We start from the raw sequence: 13,981 nt of genomic DNA on the forward strand, positions 1-13,981 counted from the left end.
TCAGGCTTCTTTGCAGTAGCCCTTGTTCAGTCTGTTTCTGTTCTCTCTGTGTAGCTGTCTGCTGTTTCATTACCGGTTTCCCCTGCCTCTCTTCAGTAGATGAAGTGCTACTCTCTTCCCTGAGAGCAGCCTGACTCACCTGGAAGTTGTAAGAGATGATGTTTTTATATTGGGTGGGTGCTGCTCTGAAGAGGGACTAAGATTTTGGTATCTCAGTACAGGAGAATCTTAGGGCTTTTTGGTGCTTGGGCAGGGAGAACTCAAATTTATGACTAAGATACAAACTTAAGTAAAAGGGCTAGTAATGTGTTTTATTAAGTAATTCTTAAGAACTCTTTGCCCTATTTCCTTTGTTATGAAAACCTTAGTCCACATACTTAACCAGATGGGGTTTTTCTGATACTTTTGTCACTATTTTTTATTTTGTGTTATGACAAAAAACTTTGAATGCAGATGGTACTATTTGTTTGAGTGAACATGGAAAGCTGTAGTGGCTTTTGTTATGTTTGACAGTTGTTTTTTTCCAATCTTCTGATCATGTAAAATTTACTGAGGGTTTTCAAAAGCACTGCAAAAGTTACTGTATCAGTTGGTCATCATTTTCAGATTCCTGCTTAGCAGCATCCTTACACAGTTACCTTGTGCATATGGAGCCTCCTCCTTAGCTACTTACTTGTCCATGAAATGAAGAAACATTGCAATAAGATAAACTTTGATTTGAAGTGCTTCCCTAAAGGTGTAGAACATTTGTTTTCATTGAATGAGATTTGCACTTCTTTCTAAATGTGCTATGTGCAGTGTTTGCTATATATTTTACAGTAATTTTTTTGTGGTTTGTTTGTTTCGTTTTGGGGCTTTTTTTTGGTTTTTGGTTTGTTTTATAAATGTACAGTTTCTTTTCTCACATCTGCATCTATAATACTGAGTCACCGAGAATTTGAGTTGCCAAGTACCCTGGTTTAAGAAAAAAAAAAAATCCCTCATTCCTCTTTCAGAATGCTGGAATTTTGAAAAGACTTGCAGCAAACCATGGATTTTCTACCATTCATTTTTAAGGCCAGACTGTCCAGATGCAGTCTGTTCCAGTATGTCTGCAACTAAAACTTTACACAACTTAGGTTACACAAAATAGGCAAACTGCAGCCTAAGGCTTGTTTTGGGCTGCATTACCTATTTTTTGACGCTCTCAGCCAGGCCACCGCTCCAGAGCCTAAGCTTAAGAATTTTTTTGTAGCTTTTTCATCTTCAGTGTGCTGTCTGCCAAGCTCAGGGACAGTAACAGGTTCACATTGGAGCCGAGTCCCTGTAGATCTGAAGGATTCCCCCTGATACAGGAATCTTCTCAGAGTTGTAGTGCCCTTGCAAAGGCAGTGCTATGGCATTCCTGTGGCTGTGACAGCTGTGGAGTGAGACTAGGTCCCTGCAGGAGATTGCTGCTGCACTTAGGATGTATTTGTCTTCCCTTCCTCCATTCTTGACTATACTTAAATGAGTTATGAAACCCATTTTTTTAAAATCAGAGATTCAAAATTTCACAGCTGTTACGGCTGATTTCAGTTGGAGATAGTATTCCTTCTGGAGCAACAGATTCCTGTTAAGATGGAATCTCTTTTAGCTGATACCAAACTAAACTTAGATGACTTCCTGCTATGGGTAGGTTTGCTTTGGGGTTTTAGGCCTTATTTCCATTCTCCATATGGAACTCCATTCTAGACTGCATTGTCATTCTGTATTTGCTGGCTTGATCATTCTGCTTTTCAAAGGGACAGGGAGAAGGTCTTTGTATTTTTTTTCTGAAGTTCCAGTGGATAGGATGGTTGCCACTTAAGGCATACACAGCCTGGCAATCCTTCCCGAACAATATTTTATTTATGGATGTGTCCAGCATAAACTGTTATGTGAAAGTTCAAATGACCTCACTTTACAATAGGATTTCAAAAATGTGGGACTGAAAAGAAAACTGTCCAAGCCTGTTCAACATTTTTGTCCTTCTCTGAAGCATTATGTACCTCTTGAGGTATGTATTTTTGTAATAAATGTTGAGTTCCCTATGCATTGCTCCTCACAGAACATACTGAAAAAAAGTGCATATGGCACAGCAAATGGGAAAACAGTGTTTCTTTCTTTCCAGAGAGACTTTCCTAGCAAACAGTCTGTGACAAATTCCTGATGGTTTCTGCAGGTAAATTTTCTAGAATGAAGAGTTGTTTTCAGCCACATTCTAGAGAATGAAGTATTCAAAGACTGTTGTCAATTCTTTTTTTACTTTTTTTCCTTTCCTTTTGCTTTTTTTCCTGCCACCCAGAGTTAAGCAGGTAATTGAGTCAGACAGTTCTGGCTGACAATTTCACAGTAGTTGAGCATTTGGCAGGTTATTTATTTGCCTCTCAGGCTGGATGTACCTGACTGTGCGAGTGCTGTGAGCAGATGCAGTGGTGGGAGTGTGATGGGCAGGGTGGAGGTTGCTTAAGTACCACGGACAGGGGCCCCTCCACACGTGTCCAGACCATCCATGACTCCATCTGTCAGGAGTTTTGTATGTGGGCAGTTCAGCACAGCCATGACCCTTTTGCAGGCATCATTACGTGGGATTCTTCATCACTTGGTGCTTTTGAAAGAGCTGCTTTTCCTGTGAATCCATGTTCTAAAACTCTTGGTATTCCACAGTGTGTGCCGTTGTACCCCATTTCCTCCATTTGACAGTAGGTTCATGTACATACTTACCAGAGGCTGCCCATTGTGTCTAAGACTTAACTGTTGTCCTCTTATATGTTCTTTGTCTGACTACAGAAGATTTCAAAGACAGATTATGAGGGCATCCATAATGAAAAAACTGACTTTCCATGTTTACCATTCCATGGGTTAAATTTCAACTCTTCCTAACTTTATTCCTGTTGTAATATTGAAATTCTTTCTGAATCAACTATACATCTTGGAAGGTATTGCACTGGTTTCTCAGCAGAATCAAAAGGGTTCCTTTTTAGCTGTATGGAGAAATTACAATCAGGACACCCAATTCTGAAGAACATTAAAGAGGACCAGTCACTGAGACCATATCATGGGTTGGCTGGTGAGTCATTCTGCCAAATGAAGTTTAGGTTGCATCATACATGGCTCAATTGGCATCATCTGCTCCCCTCAGAAAGTGGCACTGTGACACAACCCACTGACATTGTCCAACGTGTGTTGTGCTGCTTAAGTCATCCAAATAGGAAATTTGGAAAGGCAGTGTAAGAATCTGTATTTGAGCATTCTGAATACTAATCCACAAAGAATTAGCTTTTCTAGATTACTTTTCTTCCTTTTCTACATATTCTTCCTAGCTTGGTTTGAGTGTTTAGTTGTGGTTTGAGTCTTTAGTTGTCTTTATTTTAATTGAATGCAACTTTCTAACACCTGGGCATTGATTAATTTTTACTGTTTTAATCTGGAGCAGAATAGTCTGAAGGCGGTTCTACAAAACTCCTTGCAAGGATCTTTTGAACCTTTTTCAACCTTCCCAGTCTTCCCAAAAGTTATTTCTTTCACTTCATTTGAACAAAGAGCTTATAGGATACTTTAGTGTATAGGATACTAAAAGATAGGAACTTTTAGTGTTTGCAGGTTTCACTCTCTAATATAGCTTATTCTGCATCAGTCCCCTGTCTACCCAAATCCACAGCGGACTCTTCCTGAGGGATGGACTGTCTCCTCTAGACTCTTCAGGAACTGCTGTTTAAAAGAATGGAAAACTTCTCTTGCCTAATGGACTGAAATGAGATTTCTTGACCGTTTAAGGAGGTGGCTGATTAAGACCACAGAGGCACCTCCTTAGGTGGTCGTTGCTTCATCCGAGCACAGGAGTGTGCTGTTCACAGTGGGTCCTTTGAGCCTGTTCCTATGTTCCCTGTTAAGCTGCTAATGTGGTGTCCCTCCTTTGGCTCACTTGGAACTCGCCAAGTTTCTTTTGGACATGCTTCATTTTTTCTGCTGGAACTGGTGCATCAGTGCTATTAACTGGTTCTCTTCCTTCCTAAGTGAAGTGATGGCTGAAGCCCAAGCTCTGCTACTTCATATGTTGACAGTTCCAATACTTGGAATTATGCAGAGGCACACAGATTCTCAGTCCTGGTAACTACATGGTAGGACACAGCAGTTATGGAAACAGAAGTTTGGAATTCAAGCCAGCCTTCTTTCTTCTTGCCAGTTGTTGTGAAAACATATTTGCATAGCTGTAAAAAACAATGGCTAAACAGGAAAAAGCCTTTCCCTACATGAGAAAATTTGTGTATCGATAAATATTTAATTTCTGAACATAGCATTTCTTTTCCCTGAAACTTAGTTTTATAATCTGCTGCTTGAAAGAATACATTATTTATTGAGAACACCTGTTTGAAAAGCTTAGGTTTTTATAATAAGTGTATTGTAAGAACTAGCTAAGCACATAGACAAAATTGTATGTGTGAAGAAGAGTCTAGCCACTACTTTTAATTTCATAGTTGGCTGAGTCACTAAAGCAAAAAGCAGCTTTAACAGTTTTATGAGAAAAGTAGAAGGAGTAAAATCAAATGCTGTTTGATTTCACAGCCATTTGAATCTAGTAGTAAAGTTGATGAAATAGAAATTTGATGAGGTACCAACATCTCAGAACCATGTTGTCATGCTGAAGCTGTGATGGCAGCAAGAATTCTCAGCTTTCTGTCAGTACATAGGTCCTCTTCTGCACACTCTTCCCAGAGCAAAAAATGGGCTTCTTTTTCTTCCTATGTATATATTTCTTCCCCTGAGCTGGGAGGCCTGTCTAGCATACATCTGGGATGTGTTTGTAATTACCCTGAATGTGAAAGTACTTACAGGGAGTTTTTTCCTTTCTGTATCTTCACAAAAGATACCCTTAAAGGGCAAGAAAAATCATGTCTTATTTCAAGGATGTTAGCTTGCTGTAAATGTTGCCAAAAACTTGGGTTGCATTTGTAACCCTAGTAGAAGTAGCAATTAGAGTTAAGTGCCATGTGGAGACACTACAGAATGTAAACAAAATATCTCTGATTATGGAAAAGAGATCAATATTCAATTTAAGTAGGATTAATACAATAGAAAAGTATTCTTTGGGTAAATAACTTCCTAGCCTGTAAGGAGGCTACTGATTGTAGAACAAGCTTCCTCCTAAAAATCTTGTGTTCAGTCATTTCTCTGAAGTGTAGCCTCAAGTTGCTTTGGTCTTTTTTTCTTTTTTAAATTTTCATTTTGTTGTGTGGTTTGCATCTTCTATGATAGGACACCCATTAGTTGCAGTAGTAGCCTTGCCAAATATGTATGGAATTGTGTAGAACCTCTGGACTGTACAATAAAATGAAGAAACAGGGCCGTTAAATAGGCTGGGGAGGAGACTTCCATTGGGAACGTTAATTCTGCTTTGGTTTTCCAAATAATGCGGATTCCTGGAGTTGGGAGTATATGTCCGTAGGTAAAGCTGTAGCACGCAGAGGACAGGAAAAGTAAGAAAGCAATGGAGAGAAAGCAGGAGAAGAGCTAGAGTATAACAGCAGCAAGGACAAGTGAGTGATTTTTCCATTTCAATTTTTATCCCTTTGTTCTTTTATTTTGACTTTCACGGTCTTCTTGTTTTCCAATTGTCATCAAATTTATAGTATTAAAAGCAAATTTTAAAAAGCCACAAACCCTGGTCTTTTAGTATATTGTACAGTAAGATTAGTCTAGAGCTGCAGGAACTGTTCTGAGTTACCAATACTGAACTTGCACTTATTCATTCCTATGTTTTCCTTTTTTTTAAAAAAACTTTTTCCTGAAAAACACAGAAAGAAATTTTGAATTTTTAATTTCACTTAGGTGATTAGTAATAAAGCTGATTTTTTAAAAATTTCTTGGAAGACAGTTAATTGTGACTAAGTCTTAATGATCTACATAAGATTAAAAATACAGGAGGAAACTTAATCTGGTATTTGCTCATAGTGGACTGATGCTACAGAATTGAGGTGAAATATATGTGTGTGTTTGTCTGTATGTATATGCAGAAGTCTGTGCTTTTAAAGAACAGGCTTGACTTTGAGCAAAGTTGACTGAAATGGATTTCAATTATAGTATTTACTGTAGGTGGAGCTGCCAGTGCCACCTGTACATAAGGTTATGTGATCCTTTCCATTTTAAGGCTTAACTCTTAGGTACTTTAACTTTTGGCAAAGTTCAGACAGATTTTTCCATGCCAGATATCTGCTTTGGGTTCAATTTTTTGAAAGTTTCAGCCAAAGCAGTTCTGTTCCAAGAATAAGGCTAGTGAAAAGTATGCTGTTTTGCTTGTGTGAGAATATTCTGGTGTCCTTCTTTGATGCTCCAGTGCCCCCAAGCTCTAAAGCAAGGATTTGAAATTTGGCAATAGTTCAGCCTTTGTGTTGAGGATGTGCCTTTTGCCTCCCTGTAAAAATCCACCCAAATTTCCAGACCGGTTTACAAGGCTTTGAAAGATTGCCATTTGCATGGGCTTAATAGGAATTTCTTAAAACTTCACAGTAAGCTTCCTTTAGATTCTGTTCACACTGGGAATGCTCCAGGCAGAGTAGAGCTGCATATTTCATCCCACTTCTGCTAGGAGTTGTGACGGTTGGGTCTGGGTGCTGACATTGAGCTAGGAGTGGGCAGCATTGTGTCTTGTATCACCCCTGCCTATTCCCATGTCCTGTTCCTTCTCCCTGGTGACAGACCTGTGCCCTCTGGAAAAAGAAACTGTCTCACTCATCTGAAAGAGCATGACAGATGTGGAGAGAAGAATTTGGGAGAGTGTGTGTCTGGTTTATACCATTCCTTTGGTCACAGAAAATGTGTGTATCATACTGGCAAAACAATACTTCCTTTTCTATGGAATGTTCTGTTTGGTTTTGTTGCATTTAAACCTCCATAGCTGAGTGGGTATCAAGGTTTTCATGAACTATGTGAGCATCAATTAAAAAAAAAGGTTAGACTCAAATGTCAGTACAGGAATGTTATTTAGAGGGCAGAAAGCTAGAGCTCACTCAGACATCTAAGAGCTCACTCAAACATCTAAGTCTAACTCTGACTTCTTGCACTTAGTACACTGTAGCCTCCATCTTCATCACAAGTGTCGTGTGCTTTGTCCAAGAGGCAACCGTTTGACTGGAATGGGGAAAGGGGCCTATTCTGAGGATGAGTCCAGAATTTGTACAAGTAAAGGTTGTGTATTCATCTGTTGGGGAAGTTTAAAAATGTGGAGTGAGTGAAGCTGAGACATGGGGAATTAAGAAAAAGACTTGGTGGCTAAGACAGTTCAGTGGTGCTTGATGAATTGAGCTCTGTCTGTGCTCACTCGTGGTATTTCTGCGAGAGGCACTCAGGTGACTGTTCCTAGGTGGCTGCTCAGACTCTGTGTTCGAGTGGCTGTGTTGAGAACTTGGATCTACTTGCAGAAATGCAGAACTGCAAGTGAACTCAGTGGGAGCTAAACCTCACCTCCTGTAAAATCCTGTGTTTCACTTAAGACAGTAAAAACCGGCTCAGAGTACGTGAAATTTGACATCTGGAGCCAGGGAACCTTTTAGTCTGATTAACCTAATGCCTCAGTTGCCAATTTTACAGGTGAAGGAATGACTTGTCCCACCTCTGTAGAAAGGCTTGAGAAGAAATTGGTTGCCTTTGTAGCAGGACTGGAAAACAACATGCTATAAATAGAGTGTGTAACCACCTCCCTTGATCAGGGAGGAAACAAAGCATTGAGAAATATGCTATACTTCTATTTTTGGTACTTTAAAAAAAAATTTTATTAACTGATCAATTTCGTATTGATCCAAGCATAAAAATCTCAGTATCGTAGCTCTTGAACTCAAATTTTCCACTTTGAATTAGCAGTCAAAATTTGTAGACGCTGAGAATAATATTAAAATGCAAGTTTAATTTACAATAGCCTTTTAATTCTCTTCAAAATCACAGTCAGTTGACCTCAGTAGTAGTTGAATAAAATGTTAGGAGGATCCTCCTCCTCTGCTTATTATGAAAATGGAAAGCATCCTTGCTCAAGCTGTTTACTGCCACCTCACCATGATAAATTTCCCCTTTGTCAAGCTGCTTCAACAAGACATCTTTTTTTTTATCCCTTTGTAAAGCCAGCCATTACCTGAAGTTTCCTATGCAAAAAAAAAAAAAAGATTTTTAAGGTTTTTGAAAGGGACAGCGCTACAACAAATAAGTGACTGTGTGTTTGTGGAAATGTCTAGCTCCCAGAGTAAAATGATTTGCTGCTGAGATTTAGTGAATTTAATGCTTTGGAAATAATTTGTTGGAGAGTCTGCAGCAGTGGAGAGTTTTGGGTTGTGGTTTTTTGTTGTTTTTTTTTTTCTTGTTATTCCTTTTAAGGTGGAGGTGAAAAAGAATTTTTGTTTGCTACTTTAAGCTGAAGTAGCCATCAAACTTTTTTACTTGTTTCTTGAGTAATTGTCTCAGGGTGTTTGCCTCTGAACCAGTAGCTCTCAGATGGGTCTTTTGAAAGCTTCAGCATAAACAAGGCATTTGAACAGGATGTGCCATGCAGTATTTTCAGGAGAACGATGGGAATTTTGTGCTGCTCAAAGCACAGACATCTTCCTTAGGGGAACTCAGCTGCTAAGAACAGCACTCTTATTTGCTTAGCTGTGTGAAATCCGCTTGCTAGTGGACAATTGTTTTGTGTTTTGCTTTCTTTCCCCCCAAGACTTCTGTTTACTTGTGTGCTCTTCCATGTGTGTTTTGAGCTGTGCTTTGAAGTTGGGCAGCTAGCTTTAAACAAAAGCTGTTACCATGCTCTGCCTAGCATCCAGCTTGATTTCAGCAATCTGATGTGTCAGTGATGTGGTTTAGAGTTAACAAAATGCTGTTCTTTGCTTGCCTTGACATTGGTTTGTGTAGGATTAAAATTAAAAAGGAAAAAAACAATCATATCACACTGGGTATGTTGTAAAAAATGCAAGTCAAAGTGTGATTAGAATGTGATTAAATGGCTGTGCAGCAATTATTAATTGGCCAGGCATCTGTCTTGATACATGAGATATTTTATCCTCTGTCACCTTCCTTTTCCTCCTCCCCAACCCCCCTAATAATCTAAAGAATTTCTGAAAATCCAGACTTTGTGTGCACCTAATTTCCTACATAAGTAATTTTAGTATATTGTAGTTCAGAGCGCCTAGATAAAGCAATTTAAAATGCATCCTTTCTGTCATCTTTGAGCATTGCTCTTCAGTGAGAAGGTCCAAATACTACTGCTTTTTCTTTCTTGAGTTTACAGTGGATTCTATGTTCTTCTATATTGATTTTTATTTTAAGGTTAGGGCACAAAATGAGGAGTAGATTCTGAAAGGCAAAAGCAAACACAACTGCAGACAACCAAATTAATTTGTATTCAATTACGTGACCAGTAAATTAGCTATGAGTATTCAACTCTGTTATTTCAAATTAATTTGAAAAAGTAACTAAAATCTGATTAACAAGACTGCTTTATTAAATGGGTATAATATGTGATCATTTATATGAAGTATGTGAACTGTTTCTGAGTGTTTTGCTCTCCTGTCTTGTTTTTGGCAGCAACTGGAATTAGTGGAACCGAGTGGCTGGATCCATGTTCCTCTGACAGATACTCACAAGAAGCCCATTCGCACCTTTATGATCCAGATTGCTGTTCTAGCGAATCACCAAAATGGAAGAGACACTCACATGAGGCAAATCAAAGTGTACACCCCTGTGGAGGAGAGCTCCATTGGTAAATTTCCCAGATGTACAACAATTGATTTCATGATGTATCGCTCCATCAGATAAAAGTTCCTAAAGAGAAATAGTAAAGGTATTTTCTCATGACCATATCATTGCTAAAGTATTCAGATACTTAAAGAGCAGGGTTTACTTCAGTGTAATTATATCTTTATGTTTATACTTTGTACAATTTTGAAATAAAGATAATCTTGTGTTACAGTATGTTGTAGTCTGTAATTTTGTTTCTTTTTCTAGGAGTCTGAGTGCTCTTTTACTCTCTGGGAGGGGAAAAACAATCCAGGCACTCTTAAAAGAATGTTATTTGACTGGGTGGGAATCAATAATTAATTTGATGTCATACAGGTATTTTGGGCTGGTGATTTCTTCCCCTGACGATCATGCATGGAAATAGCTTGTTCCTCTACCAAAAACTGCTCTTTAAAAAGTTGCTCTTCTTCTTGAACAGAGAGGATTTAAAGACATTATCAGTAGTATTTTCCCACCATTACTTATGCTAATGTGTTGTACCCTTTTCTCTAGAGGGTTGTTTCTGCTTAGTGGCCATGTGCGTGGATTTAGCCTTCTTTGTAATTGCAAAGTAATCATAGAATTATAGAACATCTCCAGTTGGAAGCGTCCTGGAAGGATCATCAAGTCCAATTTGCAGCTTCTTGCATGACTACCTAAGACTAATCCATATGACTAAGTGTTGTCCAGATGCTCCTTGAACTGTGACAGGCTTGGTGCCGTAACCATTCTCCTGGGGAGCCTGTTCTAGTGACTGATAATGCAGTGAAGATGACAATGACATGAAGAAAACCAAACCTTTCCAAGTTATTCCATATAGTATATACATTAATATAGATACACTGTGTGTAGGTCACCTAGCATGATAGCTGTTGAAAACAGGAGAGTTAGGAATGCTGTGGCATCCTGCAGCAATGTAGGAATAAATGTGGTGGTCCAATGCACCTTCTAAAGTACTGAGAACTCAAGTGTATAACACAAGTAATCTCAGGTTCAGAGCACAGAATTCTTTTAATGTGTGTTTTAAAGTAAAGAGCATTGCGAGGAAAATGTGTGCTTTGTCTGCTTGCTGTGAGTAGGAATATTCAACACCTCTACTAATGTCTCATAATCTAGTCATTAGTTATTTAATCTTTTAAAAAATGGAGTAGATTTTAGAAAGAGAGGTTGTTGAAGTTCAAAGGTTTCTTTTAAAATGTTCAGTACTGATCAAACCCATTCTCCCTCATAGCGCCATGAAAGCTGATGGTCAATCCAGACTGATCTCAGCCAAGGAAAACTTTGGTGAGCAAGGAAAGGCTGACAATAGTGGAGGCTCATCAAACAATGATACATAATCTTGCAGAGGAGAAAGGAGGTGAAATAGAGGAAAATAGGAAGGTTGTCAAAGAAGGAGGAAGATTTAACTGTTGAAGTTTGTTTTATATACTTGATGAAGCTGTTGTTTACTGGAAAGTTTTATCTGTGACTGAATTCCACAGTCTTTAGGAGGGTCATTAAACAGGGCATTTGCTGATAATGAACCTTGTAGAGAAGTGCATGACTAATTTGGGGTTTCTATTTAAATGTGGATTCAATCATTTTGGGAGGACCTTAATGGTATTTTACCTTTCCATGTAGAGGGGGGATCAACTGCAGAATTCCTGCTTAGCAGAAGCTGGCTGAACTTGTGCCTTTCACCAAGTCTGTCTCCTCAGTGGATTTTCTTACATAGTGTCAGGGAATTGTACATTCCCATTCACTTAATTGAAGCAAATTATGTACTTTTGATGTCCACATCATAGTCTGCTGTTAAAAAACAATAAAAAACCTCTCCTGGATTTATCTAGTTATTTTTGATAAGTTATGGATGGTTTTTAAGAAAGGAGATTATTAGGCATGGAATTTTCCTGTTTTTCTCCCAGAAGATAAGATGGCAGTTTTCCATCCTAGCCTTGCATCATCAAGCCACTGTTTCCTACTTAAGGATTCTACCACAGATAATTCTGTGGTCATTTTGTGCTTTGGTCAGTAACATTTATCTTTTCATACATGTCACTCTGCAAGTAATGTCTAGAGTAATACTGCTCTGTGCCAAACATTATCCAGTAAACTAGGAACAAGCCTGTCAGCACAGTCTTGTTCTTATTTCTGTCTTGCCTTCCGTAGGCATCATTTTTGCATCTTTAGAGAAGTGTTCCTGCTTTTATTGATTTTTTTCAGGGCATCAGTGCTCGTATGGGATAGGGGGCAGCATTTGTGTCAAAAATTTGGATTTGTTATTTCTGGCAGTGTAGTTGAATAAGCTGAAATGTAGCTTGAGTATGTATCCTATTCTGAAATTATGGATTGTGTTCAAGTGGTTTTAAGAACCCATGATACCCATGGTAAACTGGGTTATGTTAAGCTTCACTTTTGGGGAAGGAATCTGTACTTACCTAAAAACAAGTGCAGTGGCCATTCTAAATCCATAAGAAATCTTTTCTGTGTTGTTTTGTAACAATTGTAGATACTTTGCATTGCATTGGTATTTAACATCTGTGGAAGTATGCTTGGTTTTTAACATTTTTGGCACTTGGTCACATAAGGCTGCTGATTTTTAAGTGATGAGATCCTAGATGAGTGTGTCTGAAAATAAAGCAAGTTGCTGCCTTTGTGTATGAATATAGTACTTAGTACTTGAATTGAGATAAACAAACTGGGCTGCCAAGTCATTCAGGAAGTTACTTACATGTATGTTATGTTTAGCTGCTGCTTCTTTTCCTTGCTCATTGTTTTCAGACATGCAGTTGTCTGGGATCTTATCACTTTCTCTTTTACTCTTGTATAAGAAGCACCTGATAAATATCAAGTAGTACAAGTAATATTGGAATAAATGACCGACAAAATGGAAGATGTGTTTGTACTAAAAAAATCATGATTTGGCAGTGATCTGACTCATCACTTCAAATAGTGGTAATTTAGGGGGTTTAAAACTTTTTGTTGGAAGATACCACACTAGGCCTTTCTGCCTCACAGAACAGAAATTTGATTCCCAGTGTAAGTATAAAACCCTTCCTTTTAATTAAAGTTTAGCTTATTTCCTTTGCAGACATGTAGAAGAGGGAGGTATCTGAATGACCAGGATCTTGAGGAACTGTTGAAGGAGAGTACCTGTGTTTTGACTAAGTCATGTCTGTGTGTCTTCTTAGCACCACAGTGTAAATAAAAAAAGGCAGATGGCAGGACAGGGAGAAAAGAGGTATTTGCTGCTCCTGGTTTCTAAAATGGAGAAGAGCAAAACATTTATGTTTTGTTTAAGTTCACATAGGGAATCTCTGGCAGAGTTGGAAGTTCAAGCCATATCATCACTGTCTATCTTCACTGTGAAGCTGATTTTCAGATAATGATCCTGTTTCAAAGACAAATTTTTCAGTAATGCAATTTCTGTATGTAATTCCATTTTAAAGTTTAAACTGTATTTTGGGTTCTGCTGTTCTAGTTTAGTCTGTAGGGGAGATGCCAGCACCCTGACTATAGATGCACCACTGAAACTCTTCAGCTGCGCCTTGGTGCTTGTTCTACCTCCCTGAAGCAAGTCTTACTGTTGGCACTTGATTTCTTCACCTGTGTTAAAACAGTTCAAGGGAAGTAATTGAAACATTATTTAGGCTTGAAATCTGTTTATACGTTAGAGAGAGCCAGATGTTGAGATTGCCAGTACTGACTAGTAAAAACTCAGGAACTTGGGCATAATGAACGAAGGGATGGAAGAGACTGAAGGACCATGGAGAGCTACCAGATATTGGGAAGGCAAATTGTTGCCTCACGTAATAGGGCAAGCCACGGCTCTAGGCAGTAGGTCATTGCTTGAAAAATCCCCACCTTTCACACAGCAGTAGCCAGCAATAATTGTAATTGCCTGGACTGAAGAACTGCAAGTGAAACAGGTGCTCAGGCAATTTGTGCTGCCTGGAGTGAGTCAGGGTCATAAGACTGAACCTATTAATTAGGGCTGAATTGCACTATACCTTGTAAAGAAAGAATGAGAGCCAGAAGCTACTCTACTAGTAAACTTCTCAGGAAATCCTGAAGACGTTAACAGTTTGTCAACCATAAATATGTGTCTTTGTTTCAAAATGGTCAGTGGGTTTTTCTATAACCTGTATTTTCAGGATGTGTCTGCTTGGTGAAATACAAAAGAAGAGTTCATTGCTCTGCCAGGCCTAAATGAAAGAATAAGTGGTCATCATAGTGTTACCATGTTTTG

At 38.6% G+C, this 13,981-nt stretch overlaps 1 protein-coding gene across 7 annotated transcripts in view; it reads left to right on the plus strand.

Moving 5' to 3' along the window:
• ANAPC10 (anaphase promoting complex subunit 10) overlaps positions 1 to 9,948 on the plus strand; it is a 33,984-nt gene extending 24,036 nt beyond the window's left edge. For all 7 annotated transcript variants that reach the window (XM_069012887.1, XM_069012883.1, XM_069012884.1 and 4 more), the window contains one exon: positions 9,562 to 9,948. In XM_069012887.1, coding sequence (XP_068868988.1) covers positions 9,562 to 9,792 — 231 coding nt within the window. In that variant the 3' untranslated portion in view covers positions 9,793 to 9,948. The remainder of the gene's footprint in view (positions 1 to 9,561) is intronic.
• Positions 9,949 to 13,981: the final 4,033 nt, after the last annotated feature.

The sequence above is a fragment of the Aphelocoma coerulescens genome, chromosome 4, assembly GCF_041296385.1.
Source record: "Aphelocoma coerulescens isolate FSJ_1873_10779 chromosome 4, UR_Acoe_1.0, whole genome shotgun sequence".
Classification (NCBI taxonomy): domain Eukaryota; kingdom Metazoa; phylum Chordata; class Aves; order Passeriformes; family Corvidae; genus Aphelocoma; species Aphelocoma coerulescens.